This window comes from Aulostomus chinensis, chromosome 11, assembly GCF_037954235.1.
Source record: "Aulostomus chinensis isolate RoL2024-O1b breed Wild chromosome 11, RoL_Achi_v1.0, whole genome shotgun sequence".
Classification (NCBI taxonomy): Eukaryota; Metazoa; Chordata; class Actinopteri; order Syngnathiformes; family Aulostomidae; genus Aulostomus; species Aulostomus chinensis.
In genome coordinates, this window is record NC_141330.1 from 21,936,444 (window position 1) to 21,959,663 (window position 23,220).

The 23,220-nt window shown below is 41.7% G+C and overlaps 1 protein-coding gene and 1 long non-coding RNA gene across 5 annotated transcripts in view; one reads left to right on the top strand and one right to left on the bottom strand.

Annotated features, from left to right (window-relative positions):
- Positions 1-12,365, bottom strand: part of cobl (cordon-bleu WH2 repeat protein) — an 87,083-nt gene extending 74,718 nt beyond the window's left edge. Inside the window, exons 1-3 of one of the 4 annotated variants that reach the window (XM_086219068.1) lie at positions 12,262-12,365; positions 11,704-11,823; positions 11,314-11,419 (exon numbers count right to left, since the gene is read on the bottom strand). In XM_086219068.1, coding sequence (XP_086075194.1) covers positions 11,314-11,354 — 41 coding nt within the window. In that variant the 5' untranslated portion in view covers positions 11,355-11,419; positions 11,704-11,823; positions 12,262-12,365. Of the gene's footprint in view, positions 1-3,088; positions 3,518-11,313; positions 11,420-11,703; positions 11,824-12,261 lie in introns of those variants that run through there. The other 3 variants (XM_086219069.1, XM_086219071.1, XM_086219070.1) reach the window with 3 other exon arrangements.
- A 3,124-nt stretch (positions 12,366-15,489) lies between these two features.
- On the top strand, positions 15,490-17,730 carry LOC147253778 (uncharacterized). The gene is made up of 3 exons (XR_015118435.1): positions 15,490-15,798; positions 16,062-16,146; positions 16,581-17,730. It is a non-coding gene; the product is annotated as an uncharacterized LOC147253778 (long non-coding RNA).
- Positions 17,731-23,220: the final 5,490 nt, after the last annotated feature.

Consider the following 23,220-nt stretch of genomic DNA (forward strand, 5'->3'; position numbering starts at 1 on the left):
AAAGGAGTCAGATGTTAGCCTTAGCTTAGATCTTATCCCTCAGCGCTTCCCCTGCCTTTGTTTATGGTCTCGCACCACCTGTGTGCACTTCTGCCTGGCCAGTTAGAGTGCATAGCCTTGGGGGTTCTGGCGGTCTCAGGAATGAATAGGAGATTGGTGATAACATTGTCAAGAAGGTGTAATCCGAGGTCCAAAAGTTCCTGTTGGGTGTATGATGTTTGTGTGAAGCTGTTCTGTATGGACAGACCTGAGATGAACAGAAAAATTACTGCAAAATTGCAAAACTGACAGACTTTGGGCCTCGCAATGCCCTCATGCTGCCATCTTGGAAATTAAATGAAAGATACCCTATGTTTGACACATATCATTAAATGTACCTGTGATGATTTGGCTAGAGTGTGAACCCTGAAACCGTACCCTAGAGGACAACTCTCCACTCCACTCTTTACCCACTATGCAGTTAAATTAATGCAAGACACTGAGCTGATAGTAGTAGCAATGGTGGAGCTGATAAGCGTAATATCTTAACATAGACTTCCAATAGTCTTTTTCACAAAGTTGTGCAGCTGGGGTTGGGTGGTTTGTGATGTTGTGATGGATGGGAAGCTCATACCTCGGCTTCAGCACACTGAGAAGACGTTGGAATGCTTTATTATCAACAATTGACCGTGGCTGGTCATCAAGAGCATTTTTACTGGGTAAGAATCTCTGCTACTTTTGCTGCCCACCAATCGTCTATGGACATTCTTTCTCATTTCCCCAGCATTTGCTGAGAAGTTGCTGTCTCAAACTGCTATCATTAGCAATAGAAACAAATTTGAGTGCTTCTTTAAATGTTTTATCAAATTGCTTGTGTTAAAGCAGATAGTTTTAGCCACTCTTAACTAGCAGAGCAGTTTTCAAACTGCTGTATTTTTTATATCTTCACCTTTTCTTAAAAAAATGTCCAAATGAATCTCCTCTGCAGGTTATCTCCTGCTGCTATAATGTTATCATTGTGTGAGTGCAAGTATGTGCACACAGGATCATATCCAATGCACAATACCAGGATAGGAGCATCCTGAAAATTAGATTGATTCAATGTATATAAACTAAATAAATTCTTAAAAACAAAATGTATCATGGTTTATTCTGTCAAATTCCTGAAGGAGTCTAAAAAGATATTTCAAAATCAAAACTTGAGCATAAGTTTAAAACATGTTTTTCCCACCTCAAGAACAAACCGACACAGCAGTATGAGCATATATCGACAAGTATGTGTCTATTCTGGAGAGCCAAGGGCACACTTGTCTGTGAACAGACTTGAATTTTACTCCTTTGCATTGGCCTCAGGATAAATGACACACATAGTACTCAGCCCCTCCCTTAGTAATAAACACACTCACACCTGTTGTCTGAACAACCCTTGGGTATCATGGTGTCTCCATGGAAACCTATATTTACACCAATTCACAACACAAGAGTACAGACCTCACCTTAATAGCAGCTGTGGGTTTTGAATGCATGCACACAAAGGGTATGTAACATATAGATTGAGAAACAGCAATAACCAGAAACAAAAAGCAAGAAATAAAGAAAAAGCACAAGCAAACATTTCTGGAATCAGTCACAAATACCTGAGAATACTCTCAAGAAACATATAGAGCCTCCTAATTCACCATATGCCTGATGCTTTTATTAACAGTCTTGGGGTTCAAAAACACCCTATCGTAAAGATGAAAGTGACTCTTGAAAGGCATAATTTGTTAGGGATTAATTTTAGCCTAGTGGTGGTGAATATTGCTTCTTGAACAGAGGGACTGAAATTCTCCAAAAACCTTTTCTCCTCTATCGTCCTGAGAACCACAATGTACAATTTTCACACATCTTTTTTTTAACAGGAGAAACCAGGTCAAAACTGCCACTCTCATCTGACTCCAATGTTAGTTTTCTGCATCAGTTTCAGAAGAATAGGCAAGGCAAGGCAATTTTATTTGTATAGCCCGTTTTCACAAACAGTTTGTCTCCAAGGGCTTCACATGGCATCATAACAACATCCTCTGCCCTTCGACCCTCACATCAACTGAGGAAAAACTCCATAGAAAACCCTTTTAACAGGGAAAAATCTGAGAAACCTCAGGGTGAGCAATAGAGGAGGGATCCCTCAGCCAGGACGGACAGACGTGCAGTAGATGTTGTTACAGAATATAAAAGCTGTTGTGCGCTGAAGAGCGAATTGGTCAAAAATAATGATAATAGATAATTATGGATATAATTATCGATTATTAAATAAATTACTAATTAATATTAAATATTAATTATTCGGGGCACCACCCTGATGACTTCAGGGAAACTAAAATACGACCAAACTTGTGAAAGTTATCAGTCTTGAACAGAGTTTATCTACTAAACAGTCAATATTCTGTGACATTAACTACCTAGGGACAGCTCTGATGTTGACGGATGAGATCCAAGCACTGGCTATTGCTTAGACACGTGACCACAAGTTGTGTACACAAAAGACACTACGACTTCTCTCTTATAATAAAAATATATTTATTAACACAGTGCATCAATCAATCAGCAACACGTTGTGTAACGGTTATCTAACCAAAAGACACAAGTGACAATATGTGTGTGTGTGTGTGTGTGTGTGTGTGTGTATATGGAAGAGAGAGTAAGGAAGGGGAGGGGGGAGTCTGTTGGCCTAGCAACCAGTTAGCGTCGCAGCAGGGCTAGCAGCTAGGCTAGTTAGCTGAGGCTAGCTAGCCGCGAGTTAGCACCGTGGAGGAAGAACTTGTGGAATGTTAATAACTAAGCGGAGCGCTTAGCAGAAGAGAGAGAGAGAGAGAGAGAGAGAGAGCGAGAAAAGGACAAAGGTAAACCCAAGTATGTGTGTTAACACACTTGTGCAGTATTAATAACTGGTAACACCTTCTTGAGATGCCACGGTTATTAATAACTAACGTCAATAAATAACGTATACTGCTATGCAATATCTACTAATTACAGGACTTCCGTCACATAAACAGAACATTCATAGACATTATACAAACACAAACTAAGCTATTTCTCTGCCCAGAAAATGCCTAGTTAAAGGAATCCTTACTTGGTCCGGTGGAGCGGTAAGGGATTTGATCTCCATGTTCCAGAACGAGGTTCGGCTCGATTCGGAGGGCAGCAGAGCAGCGGCGGGGCAGCTTGCAGGGTCTGCTGGAGTTACTGGTGGAAAGGGTGAAGAAGCTGGGATGAGCTTTCTTTCACCAGGGACCTGTTCACGGGGATTGTGTGGCTCAACGGTGGCTTCTCTGGACGAGTGAACAGGCGAGAGGTGTCCTTTGCGGAGTCTCTGCCGTCGCTGCACTGCCAGCTCGAGGTCCGAAGAGAACAAGGGAGGTTGAAGCAAACCAAAGGGCTTGAAGAGAACCAAAGACTGGACCTCACCGAAGAGAATGAAACTTCCAAAGAGTAGAAAACCACCGAAGAGAATGAATCTTCTCCGTGCTGAAGTTTTTATGTGTGAGACAGATGATGTCACTTCCCGTGGGATGGTACTAGCTCTCAGCCAATAGCATTTTGACAGGCAACTTCGGGTCAAGCTGACTCACAGGTTCTTTGGGGGGGGGGGGGTCAGAGGCAAGAGTAATCACCCTTTTTATTATCCTTTATGACCCTTTGTTCAAGAACATGTGGTCACTCGAATTCAGGCTTTGAAAAGGGGTGTTAGGCCTCACAGGCTGAAAGCCTTTCTTCAGCTGGACTAATTGTCACATCTCTGAATTAATCTCTTGATCTGGTTGAGTTGGCACAACAAAGCCCTTCTTGTTTTGTAACATCCTGTCATCATTTTCAATAACAAAGGGATATCAGAGGCATCCCCAAATTCCTCCAGGTCCAGTACCCCATACAAGAAATGGTTTTGATAAGAGACTGTGTGACAGTATGGCACACCTTGGGGCCCACTTGGGGCTGTATAAACTCTAATATTACAATCTAAAAGTGCCAATCAGGATCTTGGACTAACTAGTTTAAATTAAACATATAACAAGTTACTACCTTTAATGCTGTAGCACTACTTGTATAGCATAGCAAGGCATCACTTCCTGCTCTTTGTTTTGGATTATTTTGGAAAAAAAACAAATTTAAGCAGCAGCTTCGTTTAGAAGCGTGATGGACATAGGCAGGAAGGAGAGCTTGTAACTATGTACTTTCCGCAGCAGAAAGCCAAAAAAGTGCAATAATTAATTATAATTAATTAATTATAATTAATTATAGTTAATTAATTATTCATTAGGAATAATTGGGTTGCTTGGACTTCTCATAGTTATTTGAAAGTTTTATGTCCAGGATGTATAGTGATATGCTCAGTAATCATTGCCCACACTCCAGTTGTTTCATCTGGAAAGAATGGACTCAACTCAAAGCAACATCCCACCCTCTCCTTTCAACTGTTGATGAATGACAGAGGCATGTAGCAACTTTTTACAATCAAAGTAGGAAGCCACCTTATCGTACAGTTCAAACAGTACAAAACAGAAACAGTTCAGATGATTATGCCTGTTTATCTTGTATATCCTCAAATGTTTTTGTAACTTGTCTAATTTTTGATTGTTTGAACCATAGTTAAATCTGGTGAATTTAACATATACATTCATGTAGCATTTCATCCACATAGTTATTGGAGGAGCTTAGGAGTGATGGCATTTATATATTGACAAATTGCCTCAACTGTACACATGCATGTTTGTGTACGATGATGTCGGTGACACTTTCCATGGTTGTTTTATAATACAAACTGCGCCAAAGGCAGCTCAATTACAGCTCAATTGCGGCCCACTGGCAGCCAAGTGCTGCCTTTTTCTGATAGAGCCCAAGCAGAGACAGGGCCAGCAACTAACTGATGGTGAGGCCCTCTGGATAAATGATTAATGGAGGGAGTGGTAGAAATTGAGAATTTAGAAGGGTGACTCTGCCTCAATTGTGACAACGGACTGCTCATGTTTAGCATACATACTCAATCAAATGTGTATGTGCTTGTATAATTCTGATGTGTGCCATTATTACATTCATTCAATAATTGTGGTCATTGTGTTAGTTGTATCAGGCAATTGGGTGTGTAATTGGAATTTCCCACAAGGGACTAATAAAGGTTGTCTGATTGATTGATTGATTGATTGATTGATTGGTCGATTGATTGATTGATCACATTAAGTCATGCTAAAAGTTGACAGGAGATGTTAGAAAATGACTGCTTAATCATGTGTTGTTCGGGAATTTTTTCAGTGTACTTAAACATCAACTAAAGTAGAGTCATTCAAAACTGTACAATTATTTCAGTGTTATTTTTCAACAACCACAAAGACAGAAACAATAAAACACACAATAATTCATAAATAAGAAGGTGCAAACTCCATGAAAGAGTATACAAGTGAGGACGAAAATGCAGATACCACAAAACAAAGGCCCAATGTACCCTTTGCTAGTAAAGACCATTCACAGACAAGACAGGCTTGGACAGCGATTCAACACTTTCATGGGCGTGCTATGTTACCTCCGTTGCAAAAGTGTCAGATTTCTTCATTCTCTAACTGGTTTTGTTGACTTTTAGCTGGTTAAGTACCGCCTAGGACCGCCTTCTTCCATCTGCGAAGTATCGCTAAGATTAGGAATATCCTTTCCCAGAGTGATGCTGAGAAACTGGTTCATGCATTTGTCACTTCTTGGCTGGACCACTGCAACTCTCTCTTGTCAGGATGTCCTAAAAACTCTTTATCTAAAGAGTCTCCAGCTGGTCCAGAACGCTGCAGCGAGGGTTTTGACGGGAGTTAAGAAGAGAGAACACATCTCTCCCACTTTAGCTTCTCTCCATTGGCTTCCTGTCGGATCTAGAATCGACTTCAAAATCCTTCTGCTGACTTATAAGGCTCTCAATGATAAAGCTCCATCCTATTTAAAAGAACTCATTAGTCCCTACTGTCCCACCAGAGCACTCCGCTCCCACAATGCAGGTCTTTTAGTGATTCCCAGTATCTCTAAAAACAGACTGGGAGGTAGAGCCTTCAGGTACCGGCTCCTTTACTGTGGAACCAGCTCTCTCCATGGGTCAGAGAGGCAGACACTTTAACTACGTTTAAGTCACGGCTTAAGACCTTCCTTTATGACAGAGCCTTCAGTTAGGACTGGTTCAGGTAGCTCTGAACCATTGATAGCTATGCTGCTATAGGTTTAGACTGCTGGGGACACATCAGGTTACATGGAGCCCTTCCCTCCTCTCCTCTCCTCTCCTCTCTCCCCCTCTCTCCTCCACTCCTTCCCGCACATTTTTGGAACTGTCATTACCATTACTTGTTGCACTTTGTAGTTTGGCCTTGGTGTCTCACAGTCTCTCTGTGTTTCCACAGATCCACCAGAGCTCCAACCGCCGCCTGCATTGCCCCCCCACCCACCCCTTTTATTCCCTACTATTACACCGGCCTGCGCTCCCCTTCCATGAACCAGTCTCCCATCCAGTCCCCCATCAAGCTGGCTTGCTCTCCCTGCCTCCCCTTCCAGAAGCTTCCTTCTTCAACTGTTATTAACATTTCCATGTTTCCCACATTTTGTATTGTAAACTGTTTTCTTGTCTGTAACAACATCTATTGCACGTCTGTCCGTCCTGGGTGAGGGATCCCTCCTCTGTTGCTCACCCTGAGGCTTCTCAGATTTTTCCCTGTTAAAAGGATTTTCTATGGAGTTTTTCCTCAGTCGATGTGAGGGTCTAAGGGCAGAGGATGTTGTTATGATGCCATGTGAAGCCCTTTGAGACAAACTGTTTGTGAAAACGGGCTCTACAAATAAAATTGCCTTGACTTGCCTTGCCTTAAGTCCAACTTGTGCCTGGGGCTCTTCTAATGGTGAAACTTTTTCCTCAGAGCGACTGCAAGGAGATGTATGTTTTTTCCTTTTCCAAAACCAAATCAAACTCTTGAAATTGGAGGCTGTAGATAAAGCTATGTGGACATCATCAAATGCAACTGAATCCCTAAATGATTAAACGGCACATATTTGTCTGCTGCAAAGAAGTATTTACTTTCATCAACTTTAAGACATATCCATTAAAATACATATTGCTGGCCCTTCTGTCTGAAATTGCTTTTTTGTTTTCCCAAAAATTATACAAGGAGTGCAGTTAGCAACAATAAGAGCATCATGCCAGCTCTTAAAGCTTGACAGACTTAGCAACAGTAACCAAGGGGGGCAGGCCTTAGTTAAGGAGGAAATTATTTTTTATATTGATTTTGGGAACAAATATTGGGTAAATAAGTCTTTTTTTGTTTGTTTTATTTTGAAAAACAACTAAACGAATGATACATGGATTCTTACAGTTCTACACAGTTGGTTTTGTGATGAATGTGATGGGGGGAAAGCTTGTGTCTGCATCTGCCTCAAAGTCTCCCAGCAGGAGCAGAAATAGCTCAGAGGGGATGACATCCTCTTAAAATAATTTGTGTATCACAGAGAGTATTTTAGGAAACTGTATCAACTGGCAGAGAGACATTCAGTGGCCTAGCGGATGACATTCAAACCCTATTCATTGGAATGATGAGCATTCACACTTCAAGCGGAGTTTGATAGGGATCACTCTCCATATACAACGCTCACAAGTGTCTAGCATGTGCATTGAGGCAAGACATTTTGTCGCCAGTAATTATCTCTGGGCTTTTTTCCTGAGAATAGATACAGTTATGTGTAATGCCATACGTATTCATCCATCATATCTGCCCACCCACTCTTGAAGTGGTTGTTTTAAATTGAATAGACTTGAAAAACAAAGCTACCACTGATGCATTTAAAAATAAAATCTGTCCCTATCAAAAGTGAGGCAGATCAAACCCTGGCAATGAAGGTTATTAGCGGTGTTATTCTTTTAACTTCCAAGACTTTTAGCCCAAATCTACAGGTGAAAAATCCAAAGAGCTTGAGTGGCCATAGAGTGACAACAAATTGGTTTGTCAAGGCAACAATGTGGGTCGTGTTCATCACTGAGTGCTCAGGGATGTTATCAAAGTTAACTCACAAGGTTTTGTTGTCATACACAACTGTCACACAGAAAAGGTCTATTAAATGCTTTACAGTCTCGTAAGAAGTGTTGAAGATCAAATACACAAGTAAAAGTGGCTGCTGAAGCATGCCATAAACTCAGAATTCATTTAAGCTTCTACCTCCCAAATCTATCTCTGAAAGATTAAAAATTAAGTGATATTAAATAAACAGAGATAGATTAAATAAACAAAGTAAATAACATCTATATCATGGAACACATACCTGTATGCCAACTAAGATGACCATGTGCAGACTTTAGGTGAGGGCTGAAACTATTTTGTTGAATGCAACAAACATAAAAGATATTCCAATTCAAAAAGAACAAAATTTAAATGAAAAGCAACATTATCCAGCCATCCATCCATTCATTTTCTTCCGCTTATCCTGTTAAGGGTCACGGGGGGACTGGAGCCTATCCCAGCAGCTTTCAGGCGACAGGCAGGGTTCACCCTGGACAGGTCACCAGTCCATCGCAGGGCCAACACATATAGACAGACAACCATTCACACTCAGTCATACCTACGGTCAATTTACAGTATCCAATTAGCCTAGTCCCCATTTGCATGTCTTTGGACTGTGAGAGGAAGCCGGAGTACCCAGAGAGAACCCACGCAGGCACAGGGACAACATGCAAACTCCACACAGAAAAATTCCGTGCCTGAGCCAGGGCTTGAATCCGGAACCTTCTTGCTGTGAGGCGACAGTGCTAACCACTGCACCACCGTGCCGCCAAGCAAAATCATGTCCATGTATTTTTGGCTCGTAATCATGAGCCAAAAATACATGAAGATGGATAAGAGGATGAAATAGAAAGGAAGGAAGGAAGCACACAACTACAATTTTTCGCCAGATTTGAGGTGATCTTTGCACAACTGAATAAAAGCATTCATTCTGTCAGGGAACGGAGAAAGCAACTTTTTATGTCTATGCCTAATTACAGGCTTAAAAAACTCCAAATTATAGCACAATTCAGGGAAACGTTTTTCACCAGCATTCACATGCACACTCCCATACTACTCAGAGTCCAATGACAGTACAACCAATTCTCTCAAAAAAGAAAAGCCATCTCCCTCATTATCATTTCAATGAGTTCTTTCATAAACACTGAGTTATCTAGTGGGATGACAAATAGCAGATCACAACACAAGAGCAGTTGTCATGGTGCTTTTAACAAATGTAAATATCACATGATGACCAGACAAAGAAGTGCTGAAACAGTAAGCAGTTGACTTTGTAGTTTAGTTAAAAAGGTTCTTGAGTGAAACCTCTTTCATTACAGCCCCTTTCACACTGCACCTCGAGCATCTGGGGAATCTGAAAGTGTGACTTGCGTCCACCAACCCTCCAAGTGACCCAGGTGTTCAGCGTCTTGCCTCGACTTTGCTCGGCTCACCTGCAGAGTGAAAAAGGCACCCAGCGTTGTCTCAAGTTTCCCGTGATATGACCTGTTGACGTAGATCTACCTTCCTGTCGCATTCTGATTTTGTCACTGTTCCACTTGTCAGGCTGTTGTCGTGGAAGCTCCAGAAAAAAAAAAAAATTGGGTTGGACTGGGCTGGGCTGGGCTGGGCTGCCCTGAGAGCTGCTCACTAAAGTTTGGGCACTCTGCTATAAGATCAGTCTTCGAAACGCTCTGAAAGGCAGCGATTTCACTCCTTTTTTTCTTACAATTTACATATGTATGATCTTTCATGAATTAATCAACATCATGCTTGGGAACTCCCACCAATCTGGGAACCCTAACGTGAACTGCGCAAACATGGCTGTGTTTATAAACAACTTATATATAACTATAGCGAACTTGCACATCTTTTTTATCAATCATGGCAGCGCATTGGCAAGATCGTGAAGTCCGCGAGCTGCTCACCATCTGTGACAATGCTAATATTCCACTCGACGAAGTCCATGCTGTTGTTTTTTTACCTTGCAGTGTTCACTTTTATGTGTAATGATGATGTCAGCGCAATGACATACAAGAGAGGAAAAACACAGGCATACAGCAGTGGGAGCTCAGACCCGCGTCTGCTGGAAGTCTGAATGCGCCCTAATGGTGAGCAAACACGGGCACAAAAACCCACACAGACAGGTTTGTTTCAGTGTGAAAGGGGTATTACAGTCAAAGACTTTCATTGAAAGAAGCAGTGGAGAGAAAGACCACACCTAAAGTCACCTCATCATACTGCTGACAAAGCATTTGATTTTACATCTCAAGTGCATCTGTGTAACAGGCTGAGTTGGTTAAGGACCCTGAGGACTTCATATAAGATATATAAGATGTGGATATAAGGTGCGAGCGTCCAATATTACACAGGACGCACATCTAAACCCTTAATTACACTTTATCCAGATAATTACAGTGACTTATCTGGCCACGCACAAAGATATTAACCCCAACATGAATTTACAGTTCAAAATGAAAGGAAAACAAGCAATTATTAATATGGCTACTGAGGATGAGAAACATGTGTTGTCTCCAACACTTTCAAGAGGGAAACTATGCTTTTCCCACTGTGTCCAAATGTCTATTACAGTGGCAACAGTAAGATTCTGCCGATGCCGTAATGACCCAAACAAAACAATGTAAATGACACCGAATTTGCTGTTATTATCCCCCCCATTCAGCAAAAGGCCTTATCCCTTTCTCCCTTCTATTACACTGAACTATGGCTTTCTGGGTGCTCCTGTTTATTGTTTGTGAGGAAGAAAAGACTTGGCAGTGAACGCTGGCAGGCTGCTGGAACTCTCTGTCTTCTGAAGAGCTCATATTAAAACTAAATACAGTTTGGGTGCAAGGTTGAACTCAGACCACACTGAATAGTCAGTCAGGAGTTTGCAACGGTAATAATGCCCAGTTGCTACATTGACAAAAAATAGCAGCATTCTACATTATTACGTATTAATGGGAACCTTACACACAATGAAAAGAACGTGATACCCTGTAGTTTCCAATAAATTTTACAATTGAACCACAAAAAGACAGGAGAAATTTCATATTTAGTACCCAGAAATGAAACGAAGCTCTGTTATCATCTAAATCGGATATAAAACTTTAAATGGTTGAACATAAAAGCCAAAACAACAGAATAGAAGCAGGGAAGTGCAGTGTTAACTTTGCGCAATTCCAAAGTAATTAAAAACTTACCTAATAAAGTCGTCTACCTGAACCGTAGAGGACAAAAAAAAAAAAAACCCGAAAAAACACGTATTCGTTCTGTTATCAGCATGAAAGCCACGAAGTTCAGACTGACTTACCCTGAAGTCGTTTTGGAAGACTCGGTCATTTTATCCAACATATAACAGATAGCGGTTTTCACGGGCTGGGCTCTCAAAATCCACTGCGTTGGGTCTCCATTAACTACTGCAATCACATGGGGGTTAGCATTATAAACTATGAATTACTAAAGTACTGTGGCTACCATCATATTTTAGAACAAACCTACATGAATAAAACTCTTTGTTTCTACGAGGAAAATGACTGCTTTGTTTTTTTCAATAACAAGTGGAACAAGTGAGGGCGCAAAGGTCCAGTAACGTTAACCTATAACACAAAGACCGCAAAATGTCCTTGGATGTAACTAGGACACATAACTCGCTATATTCGATGGTTTACCGTCTAGATGATTTAGTTTAAGGTAGACTTACCTGGTCGTAGTTTATTCGTGAATTTATGTACTTGACAAATCCACTTGATTTAACACTCGTGTACCCGATTGTTACACTCTCGTCAGCAACAAGCCGAATTAATCAGTTGAACACCACTTCCTGTGATTTTTCAAAATAAAAGCTGGTATTAGAAAACATCGAACAGCAAATGTTTTCTTTTCATCTCGGCCTTTTGGATTATTTTTGGATTAATACATGGCTTGCGTTAATATTTCCAACTAAAAGGAAATCTACAATGATCAGTTGAGAGGTGATGACAGCTATTTCATTGTGTCGGATCACTCTCAGTCAGGAAGTCTTAGTTTTTAGCGTACTTCTCATTTTTGATACGTTGTATGTAGCTGACGTGCACAACGTACTTTTAAGCACTTTGTATGACTTCGAAAAAGATTTTTTTTTAAAAACTAAGGAACTCGATTATTTTATTTGGACTGCGGCAACGCAATTTCCTGTACTGACAGCTATGTCTATGAAATTTGACATCACGCCCGAATTAGCAGATCACACGTCAATCATACTCAGAGAGGGTTTACTGACCGCTTGGTGGAGAACGATGGCACGGTTTTACATCCACCCATCCATCCATTTTCTACTTCTTTCTTATTATCCTGATTAGGGTTGCGGATCCATCCATCCATCCATCCAGACATTTTCTTCCGCTTATCCTGTTAAGAGTCGAGGCTGGAGCCTGTCCCAGCAGTAGCTTTCGGGTTGCCAGTCCATCCTAGAGCCAACACATATAGACAGACAACCATTCACACTCACAGCCACGCCTATGGTCAATTTAGGGTATCCAATTAGTCTAGTCCCCTTTTACTTGTCTGTGGACTGTAGGAGGAAGATCCTACAGATAGATCCTGTGCCTGAGTCAGGGCTTGAACCCGGAATCTTCTTGCTATGAGGCGACAGCGCTAACCACTGCACCACCATGCCTCATGGTTTTACAGTTACAGTAACACACAAATCCTGGTACTTGAGACACAATGACCACTACATGTTAATCATGGACTAACCCCCTGAACTAATTCTGCTAAACTACAAGCACAATTCCTGTTTTACACTCAAATTGCAGTCTTAAACACACCTATTTTTTAAAACACTACACAAACTTCTCTGCATTTGGCACAGTTATCATGAAGAAAATATCTTGCTTTCACAAGGAACACACTGTCATTTAAAATTCTACAGTTAATTGCTCTACTATGCACACGACTCATCACATGGGCAAACACCCATCACACAGTTTTACAATTAGCAAGCAGAGCTTTACCATAAAGGGGCAACAGCTGATCTCATGTTTTGGAGCAATGGATGCCAACATTGGAAACCGAGGCAGAGTCAGAGCCAGAGGAGTGAGAGTAAGGGGAGGAGGATGGGGAGGATGAGGAAGACTATCGACTTTGAATCTCTGATGAGATCTGAGCCTCTTTGGTTGACAACCTCAATCCTATTGAGGATGTTTTTCTGCCAGGAAAAAGAAAGTGTATGACCAAAATCCACAAATGCATTTGCCCCCTCTCCAAGCTATGGAAGATTCATGTGGAGATAAAATTTTATGCTTTTCATGGCTTGATTCGCCAAGCTAGGCAATATATTCTCCCACTGCTTGGCCAGGGGAAAAAATTGCTTGTGATGTGGATGAGGTGCTTTGGCCAGACCGAAACAGGAGAGAGGATGCAGTGGAGGGGGGGGGGTTGGATTTTTTAAATTTTTTTTTTACTGTAACTATATACAATAAATTCTTCTATTGTTTTGTATGTACATCACTGTTTGTCCAACTATATGTTAGTTGGGATGTACACTGTGTACATTATTTTGTGGGAAAATAAAATGTATTTGTTAGTGTGTATTTGTGTGTTCTGAGTATAAAAACAATATTCTAAAATATTTTACAACACACTTACATATGTACTGTCTATAGTAAGTTTAACATTGAAGAGAAAAAAGGCCTAAGTCATTATGATGAATGGAAAAGAAGTGTATTCCATTCATCGTGTTTTACACTGAACACATCAGTGTTAAGGCAAAGCTCTTGATTTACGGATCAATCTACGTTCCAGTCCACACCTATGGTCACGAGCTCTGGGCAATGACCGAAAGAATAACAGCGCGGATACAAGCTCCTAAAATGAGTTTCCTCCAAAGGGTGGCTGGGCTCTCCCACAGAGATAGGGTGTGAAGCTCGGTTGTTCCGGAGGGACTCAGAGTAGAGCAGCTGCTCCTCCATGGCGAGAGGAATCAGTTGAGGTAAGGTTGGTAAGGATGCCTCCTGGATGCCTTGGGATTCCCCCAGAAGAGCTGGTGGAAGTGGCTGAGGACAGTCAGGTGGGGGGAGGAGGAGGATGACAACGACATTTATGAATGTCTTTTCATATGGTGGTTTGTGTTTGTCATTTGAAAACAATCAATAACAATCCCAGCAGCTTTTGGGGATGAGGCAGGGTACACACTGGATGGGTTGCATGTCCATTGCAGGGCCAATGCATATAGACAGACAACCATTCACACTCACAGCCATTCCAAAGGTCAGGTTAGAGTATCCAAATAGCCTTGTCCCCTCTTGCATGTCTTTGGATTTTGGGAGGAAGCCGGAGTACCTGGAGAGAACCCACACAGGCACAGGGAGAACATGCAAACTCCACACAGAAAGATCCTGTGCCTGAGCCAGGGCTCGAACCCGGAACCGTCTTGCTGCTCAAGGGTACTCTATATACAGGTGCTGGTCATATAATTAGAATAACATGAAAAAGTTGATTTATTTCAGTAATTCCCTTCAAAAAAGTGAAACTTACATTATGTTCATTCATTACTCACTGACTGATATATGTCAAATGTTTATTTCTTTATTTTTGATTTCTACCCAACCCTGGGACTGGAGGTTGTACACCTTCCACTGCCATGCCAAGAAGAACTCTTTGATCTGGTTGAGAAATGGAGTCGATGGGGGAAGGAATAGCACTGTGAACTGTGGCTGATCTTGAAACCAGTTTCGGACCAAAACTGCACAGTGAAATGATACATTGTCCTAGATGATGTATCTGTGAGCTTAGTCTAGTGCTCCAACGATGTTGTGCAAACGGTCCAGAAATATTAGGATGTGAGCTGTGTTGTAAAGACCCAGCTGGAAATAACGGAGGAAGACCCCATTCTGTGCAATGGCAGTGCAAAGCATGATGTACCATGCTGCTCCAGGACATCGATGATGGCCCTGTGGTCAATGATGTCTCTTCCTCTTCTCCTTGCCTTGGTTAGGTTGAACCCTACCTGATCTATGAATATAAATTTGAGATGGATTTCACCAACATCCATCTCCAAAACTCTCTGAATTACAGTGAAAGACAAAAATTTTGTAGTTCAGCATTGATCCTACAGCCCTTTGATCCTCACAATATTCTGCTCAAAAGGCACTTGCTAAAGTTGCTTCATTGCAACTTGATGCTTTTTCAGGATATGTGCCAGTGCTGACAGAGATACTTATTGTACATTGTTAAAAATGGCATTGTCACCAATGATATTAGCTTGGATCTCTTGGAGCCTGATGGCACTGGTGGCCAGAACCATGTTTATGATTCCCCTCTCCTGTTCTTGAGTAAATATGGGCGCCATTCCTCCTTCTTGTTGTTGACCCTCAATCCTATGTAGAGAAAGTGTCACGGCTCGGGCGCGCCCCCGCGTGTGCTCTCCGGCGCGTTCTCCGTCAGCCACGGCCGCACTCCAGCGCGGCTGCTGTCAGTCTATAATCAGCCCACCTGACGCTGATGAGAATGCCGTCCTACGTGCCGGCGCCAGAACGTAAGCCTTCGGTGAGTAACCCTCCCGGCGCTCTCTCTTTCTGGATCCGACTACATTCCCCGAGCCCCACGCTCTGCTACCACTCCGCTTCACGGACCTGCTGCCTCCCCAAGCCCTGCACTCTGCCTTCTCGTTCCCACGGACCCGACCCGCTCTCCAGCCCCCCCACCACTCTCTCAAGGATTCCCTCGCCTCTCGTGTCCCTCAGGCCTGGTCCTCCCGTTCGCCCTCGACCCTCCCCAAGCTCCTCCACAGGCCTCGCTTGCATCAAACATCCCGCTGGTACATTTCCACATAATTATCTTCACGTAGTCATTGCACTTGTTTAGATTCACACCCCATAGTTATTCTTTGTTTAATAAAGTCTAAGTTAAACTTTGCTCCTGTCTCTGTGCGGCCTCCTTCCCCGCACAGTGACAGAAAGATAGAGAAAGAAAGAATTGAAATGTCACAGAAAGTAGTATCAAGACTGCTGATATGGTGCATACAATACCATAAGCTGTTGTCTGAATGTCCTAATGAGATGCCACTGTGAATCTGCTCAGATTTGGCTGAACACGAAATCCAGTTTCCCTCAGTGTCAACCCATGGTTCTGGACATGGTCAACAAGTGTTGCTGGTATTTCATGAGTTAGGTTTGCTCCTCATCTCCTTTGAGCTGGTTCTCCAGTTTGGGGTCTTCCTCTTCTTCTACTTCCTTCTCCTCTAAGGATATGGCATCATGCTTATAATGGTGCAAATCTTGGCCGACGTTTTGCTCCTTGGGTGTAATGTTTTGATCATTGTGTACTACTTTAGATTTTTGTATTTATGCAATTGAAAAACTACTTTGAACAAAATATCACCAGTAAACAGTATTATAATGAACATTACAGTATAGTTTGTCAAATGTTGTACAGCAAGAAAAAAATTCCTAATTCTTTTCTCTGAAAAGTTGCCCAGATGTCATCATCAATGATTATTCTTTGTCTTCCTCTGCCTCTTCCTTGTACCCTTCCTCCCGATCCTCCACCTCTCACACGAACTCTTCCTCCTTTACCTATGTATGTTTCTGTTTATTGTAGATGGATGCACATGTGCCACCTGTCCACTCTGAGCAGCCTTTTATCTTGCCCAATTGGTCTGATCCCGCACCAGAAACGTGTGCTCAATTTTGAGTCATTGTATGTAAATGATGGCAGCTAAATTGGAGTTATGTTCACACTTTGCTGCCAGTGTTTACCATTTAGCAACACAAGTGTATCACAGCATGAGATGTGTTGAAGTGACTGAGAATATGTTTAAGGTTTGCAAAAAAGAGTGACTGAGTTTTGCAAAATGTGTCTAAGTTCTTGAACAGTATTTGGCCAAATGAGTGTTTGATTAAAAGAAGTATAAACCACTGAGAATTTGTTTCAGAGAATGGGGTTTAGAGGCAATTGTGAAAAAGTAGGTCAAATGATGACCACAAGAGGGCACTATGGACCCATCTGTTGGGTGCCTCACTCACCTGTCAAGTGGCCAGTTGCCTCATAAGCAAGTCGAAGAATTACTAATACAATTTTTTCAGATTGGTCTATATATTGATAGGGGATTATTACGGTGTTATGGGTTTCTGTTTTTCTTCTCTGTGTGTGTACCTGGGAATGTGTGGTGTGTTTGTCTGTGTCTGTGTGTTCTGGTCCAGTTCTGCCTAGTTCCACATCATTTGTCACCTGAGGGGCCTGCAGATTTTAAAGGCAACAGCTGAATCACATCTTTGACAGCACTGCCAGTTTAACTGTGTGTAGATTTATGGTTTAGCTGAGAATATTTATAGGGATATATTTGTGTTTTCTGAGTAATCAGTGTCTCAATCAGTGTAAGAAGTGTTAAATTAGTTTGATAATCAGTGTAGATAGTGTGTATGGTTCTGTTAACAGGAGTGAGAATCCTTTTTTTTTTTTTTTACCCGTTGTCTCTTACTTACAGGAGCCAATAACTGACTTCAGCTGAATGTCTTTTGTTTGTCCTTTATGTCATACCAGGGAAGCTCAGGGCATACATGTTTTATGTTGCTTGATTTGAGAATTCCACATAAAGTCCTATTTTTGAACTTTCAAAAAATTATGCTGTATTATCTGGAACTGGGAAGAGTGGGGAGTCCCTTCGTTCGTATAAGTTGCATCTGTGTTTCCCTCTTGACCCTGTGTGTAACACTTTGGCACACATTTTTAAACCATTGGCTTTTTAGGCTAAACTTCACATCACCATATAACCTGAAATCTAACCAGCAAAGGATGATACATCGATACAAAATGAAAATATACATTCTTGAAAAACTCAAACAATGTAAAACAACAAACAAACCATCATTTGAATTAGCACGAGGTACCCACTATTCTCTGCTAGTAAAAGAAAAAATCATGAGACCTTAGCTTTATGTTTTTGCATGCAGATACATAAAATTTAGTTAAAGTCTAGGAATACATGTGTACTCACATGCATACAGGCCAGTCAATCCATCTGGACAAAGGTCATAATGGCTCAATGGGACAAAGGCTCATTACAGGCCCTGCTATAGCTTTTTTGTCAATTTTGCCTCCAATTGTTTGCACCATCTCATAAATGGTAAATGGTATACTCATGGTAAATGGACTCATTTTTGTATAGCACCTTTCTACCTTAATGGCACTGTAAGCGCTTTACAGTGTCGTGTCCCTCACCCATTCACACACACTGATGGTGGAAGCTGCATGCAAGATGCCACACTACTCATCAGGAGCAATTATGGGTTCATTATCCTGCTCAAGGACACTTTGATATTGTCAGAAGGGGGAAGTGAGGTTTGAACCAGCGATGTTGTACTTGCTAAACAGCCACTCTACTTCTGAGCAATACTGCCCATTTCTTCCTTCTCTCTCCATGCCTTTGCACCAGCTGCCCTCACTTTGCCCCATGGAATCACTTGTTGCTTGTCAATGTTCATAGCACAAAGCTAAAGGGAAACAGAATATTTCACATTATGAATAAATAAAATTTTAAAAATTAAGTCTAAAAACGCACGGTGGTGCAGTGCTTAGCACTGTGGCCTCACAGCAAGAAGGTTCCGGGTTCGAGTCCCGGCTCGGGTGTGGGATCTTTCTGTGTGGAGTTTGCATGTTCTCCCCGTGCCTGCGTGGGTTCTCTCCGGGTACTCTGGCTTCCTCCCACCGTCCAAAGACATGCAATTTGGGGACTAGGCTGATTGGATTCTCTAAATTGACCGTAGGTATGATTGTGAGTGTGAATGGTTGTTCGTCTCTATATGTTGGCCCTGCGATGGACTGGCAACCTGTCCAGGGTGAACCCCGCCTCTCGCCCGTAGATGCTGGGATAGAGTCCAGCCCCCCCGCGAACCTTACTAGTAAGGAATAAGCGGAAGATGACGACAAAGTCTAAAAACAACATTTAGTAGTGTATGTATACAAGACAAGTCATTTCTTCCTGTGAATCCCAGACAAAAGAGCAGCTAAGAATTAGATTTATTATTACTCCAGAATGCAGAGATAGTAAGTTTTTAGCCTGAGGCTAATTGCAAACCACAGCTATCAGCAATAAAACTGTCCAAAAAGATGTGGTCCAAATAGGGTATGTAAGAATAAGTATCTGAAAGTCTGAAGAAATTACAGTGTGATTGATTCAAGTTTGAAAGCTGGAAAAGCTGAGGTGAGACTGAAATGCTGGCTTGAAAAGTTGAATTTGATGAATAATTAGGAACAAATGAAGGTTTGGTTAAAAAAGCTGAGGCCAGATTACAATGCTACATTCCGTGTTTGTATTTTTGTAGTAGGGCTCAGAGGTAGAATTCTCTTAGAAAGCGTGTTAAGATTTGAAAATGGCTTGTGCTGATAGTTAAAACATAACACAAGATTTTGTGAATGGGAAAAGTTTACTTAATCTGAAAAGTTACAAAAGATTTTGAAAATTTGGGGATTTACAGTGAGCTTTGATCTAATAAAATTATTAATTTTGCCAAATGATGGATTAAAAGTACTGCACTGCTTTTTCACACCTCCATGAAATTTAGGGCAGCAGAAAGTTTAGATATTTCTAAAAGCAAACTCAAAGGCTGGCTTTTAAATTAATTGTATCCACCTATTTAATTTCTATTGAACAAATTCATTTTACAGGTTAATGTAATCATTGATGATTATAATTTATCATCCTATTTCATTATAATATCAGAGGGGGTGGCATGGCTCAGAGAAAGTGTGGCCGTCTCGCAACCGAAGGGTCACTGGTTCAATCCTCACTCACCCAGTGGCCACATCGAGGTATCGTTGAGCAAGATACTGAGCCCCTAATTGCTCCTGGTGGCATTGTGATGGACTGGCAACCCGTCCAGGGTGTACCCCTGCTCTCGTCCAGTGTCAGCTGGGATTGGCTGCAGCCTCCCTCGCAACCTTTAACGGTAGCAGTATAGAAAATGGATGGATTATAATATAATTTTATTTATTGGTATATAAAAATCGTGCGGATGTGTATCAAAAGGTCTGGTGAACGTAGGCAAAAGTCAGCACGGACTTTTGGGAGCCGAGCCAGCTCACTGCAGTAAGGCGAGCCGCTAGCTAGCACAACTAGCATCCTAGCCTAGCCCACCACCGATCGAAGAGTAAGGGCGAATCTGCTAAAGAGGGAGCAGGTTGAGCCACGAGGCACAGCTAACCTTCAGACGACCACGCGGGATCGGTTTTTCCTTCTTTTCCACCGACCACCGACACGTGAGGCACTCATCCCCGGATTGTGAGTACTTTCTTTCCCTTTGAATAATGGAGTAAAAGGACCCCTTTTTTTTCTGTGGATATCAGGCCTGCAACAAGGTTTTTTTTTGGACTATAGTTTATTTGTTTTATTATTGCCGGCATTTTGTGTTGAATGTTTATTGTGCAAAAGGACATAAATGTGCATTTATTTTCAATTAACAAAGGTTGTGTGCATTAATATTTGAAAGAACGGTTATATTTTGAGGTATTATTGTAAGTGAAATACTTGTTATAAGCAAGGTGTTTATTTTCATTTCTTTTTTTTTTTAAGTAAACATTTACGCACACCCAGACATTTGTGTTGGGCCTATTATTAATAGGTAGAGATTTGCATACATAAGGTTTGTGGTACTGTTAAGGGAGAAAATTAGAAACCCAAATTAATATAAAATTAAAGGACAGTTCAAAAGAACCTAGGGCCCTGCCCTTATAGTTTTGGGGAGTAAGGGGCTACATTAACATGCTAAAATATATTAATGATAGCAATAAGCAAGCTAACTGCTGTTAATGACCAACGTGTGCATGTCCCAACAGAGGTTTCAAGCACACACACACACACACACACGCATGCACACACACATGAACACACACACACACATATCACACATTTTAAGGTCAAGCTACATGTAAAAGGGTGTGATTTTTGATATCTCAGGAATATCTTCAGACATTTTGTCAAAATTTCCCAATGGGAGTGAAAGAGAACGGTGGAAATGAAAAGGAAAATGAAGGAAAAGGAAATCAAAAGAAATGAAAACATGAAATCAAAATCTCTGTGTGCAGATTACGAAGCAAAGAACCCGATGACCACCGTAGATTATTTGGATTTTTCATTTTACTACAGTGAAAATGGAAGTGTTCATCCTTGTTACAGTGGTGAAATTATTGAATTTGGGAGGGTGTTCATCACTGTTTTCTGCTCTTTGGTTTTCATTTTTGGCTTCATCGGTAAGTGTCTGATTATTCACCCACAAATCTCAAAGTGACAAATCATGGATACATTTTTTTCACATCCTCAAAGGGAATGGCTTGGTGGTGTGTGTCCTGGTGAAACATCGCAACCAAACCAACTTGACTGATATTTGCCTGTTCAATCTAGCTCTCTCTGACTTGCCCTTCATCCTCATGTTGCCATTCTTCACCCACTACACAGTGGCCAGAGAATGGACCCTGGAAGTCTTTCTGTGCCATCTCAGTGGAGGCGCCAGCAGCACTGGCTTCTTCAGCAGCATCTTCTTCATGGTTGTTATGACAATTGACCGTTATGTGGTCATCATGCACAATCACAAGGTGGCACAATATTACACAGCAAGAACAGGTGTTGTTTTCACTGTGCTAGTCTGTCAAAATTTCCCAATGGGAGTGACAGATCAGCTTAAAACATCTTGAAGGTCAAAGGTCACAATGAACTGAAATAACACTTCACACAAGACCAGCCTCTTCTTGGTGTATGACACAAACGTTTTCTGGAGTTCCAAAGTAGCAATGAAACATTGCGCCATGAGGCCACCTCATTAACATCATTCAGCCCCTGTTGGTACAGATGGGTGCAAGTTCATCTGACAGTTAAAAGGCTTGAAAACTTGACATGTACTGGCTGATAACTTGGGATGACGCTTACACTTGACCAAGCGCCAGTTTGCACCATGCTTTAGTTTGCATAAAAATGGCCCAGTGTGTCAATAATGACTTTGTGTTTAAGTATTCAGACAAAAATCAAGGACAAAAAAAAAAACAGTTAAAGACTAAATACATGACATCAGTAGCTTTTTATATAATTTCTGTAAATCAGCTGTCATTTTCTTGGGCACTGAAGTAATATTTGACTTCATCAAAGCAGCAACATATTAATTAAATGTATAAATGTGGCAGGATAGCGCTACACTCCCCACCATGAGGGGCAGCGTGGCAGACAATTAGTGAGTGGTCACCTAAAAATAGACCTGGTCCGACCCTTCTCTGTCCTTTCCGCTTACTCTCCCTCCTTTACGGAGCCGACAGCCGTGCGTGGTGGCGTCTTGCTGGTCAGCAGATCAGGTTATAAACAAAGGTATGCATGCTTGCTCTGCTCGATTATTCAGTGTCATGGGCCCCGTGTTTACTCCGGTTTTGCTCCGTCCAGCGGTGTGGTGTTACCGGGAGCTGGGCTGTCTCCCTTAGGCCGGTGTGTGCGTGGTACGCTTTCTGTGGGTAAGACGCGTAGTTGTCTGCCTTTCATATCAAGCTGCCGATGATCTGTGGTGTTCTGATTATCCTCTCCCGGCCATCGTTTGTGTAGTCTGGGCTGCGGGCTTCCTCCTCCTGCCTCGTCTGACGCCAGGATTCTGCTCTCTGGTAGGAAATGTTTATTCTTAGCTTTTGTTATTCTGTAATGCCCTTCATCCACATTTTAATTAGGTTAACTTGTTTATTTTGCAGTGCACGGCCATCAATTGCCGCTGTGAGCCTCGCTGCTGTTTTGGTTCTTCTTCTCTTCTCCTCTTCTTCATTCTGGATTCTTGCTGATTCGGCTCATAACAGGCTCTGCTCCCAGTAACGGCGGTTAAAGCCGTGCACTAAGGCCTTTATAAGAGCCTCAACATGAGAGGGCATCCCGACCCTCATCGGCGCTGAGCCATCCCTCTTGGAGACTGGTTTTAATTAGAGGGGCAGACATTTTCTTAATTATTTGAGTTTATTCCTTTTCTTTTTGTTATTTCTTTCTTTGAATTATTACTGTTAAGTTTTTGTGGGTTACATCTGATTTATTGTTTAGAACCTTTTTTATTATTATTATTATTATTATTATTATTGTCTTTTGCTCCCCATTTTGATCATTTGGATTTAAAATAGTTTCTGTTGGGTTATTTGGGTGTAGAAGCTTGCTCTGATGTGTGTGAGTCAAGGATCACACCAGCTGCGGGCGGAACTGCAGTATTTATTAAGTTTTGACAATGCAGAG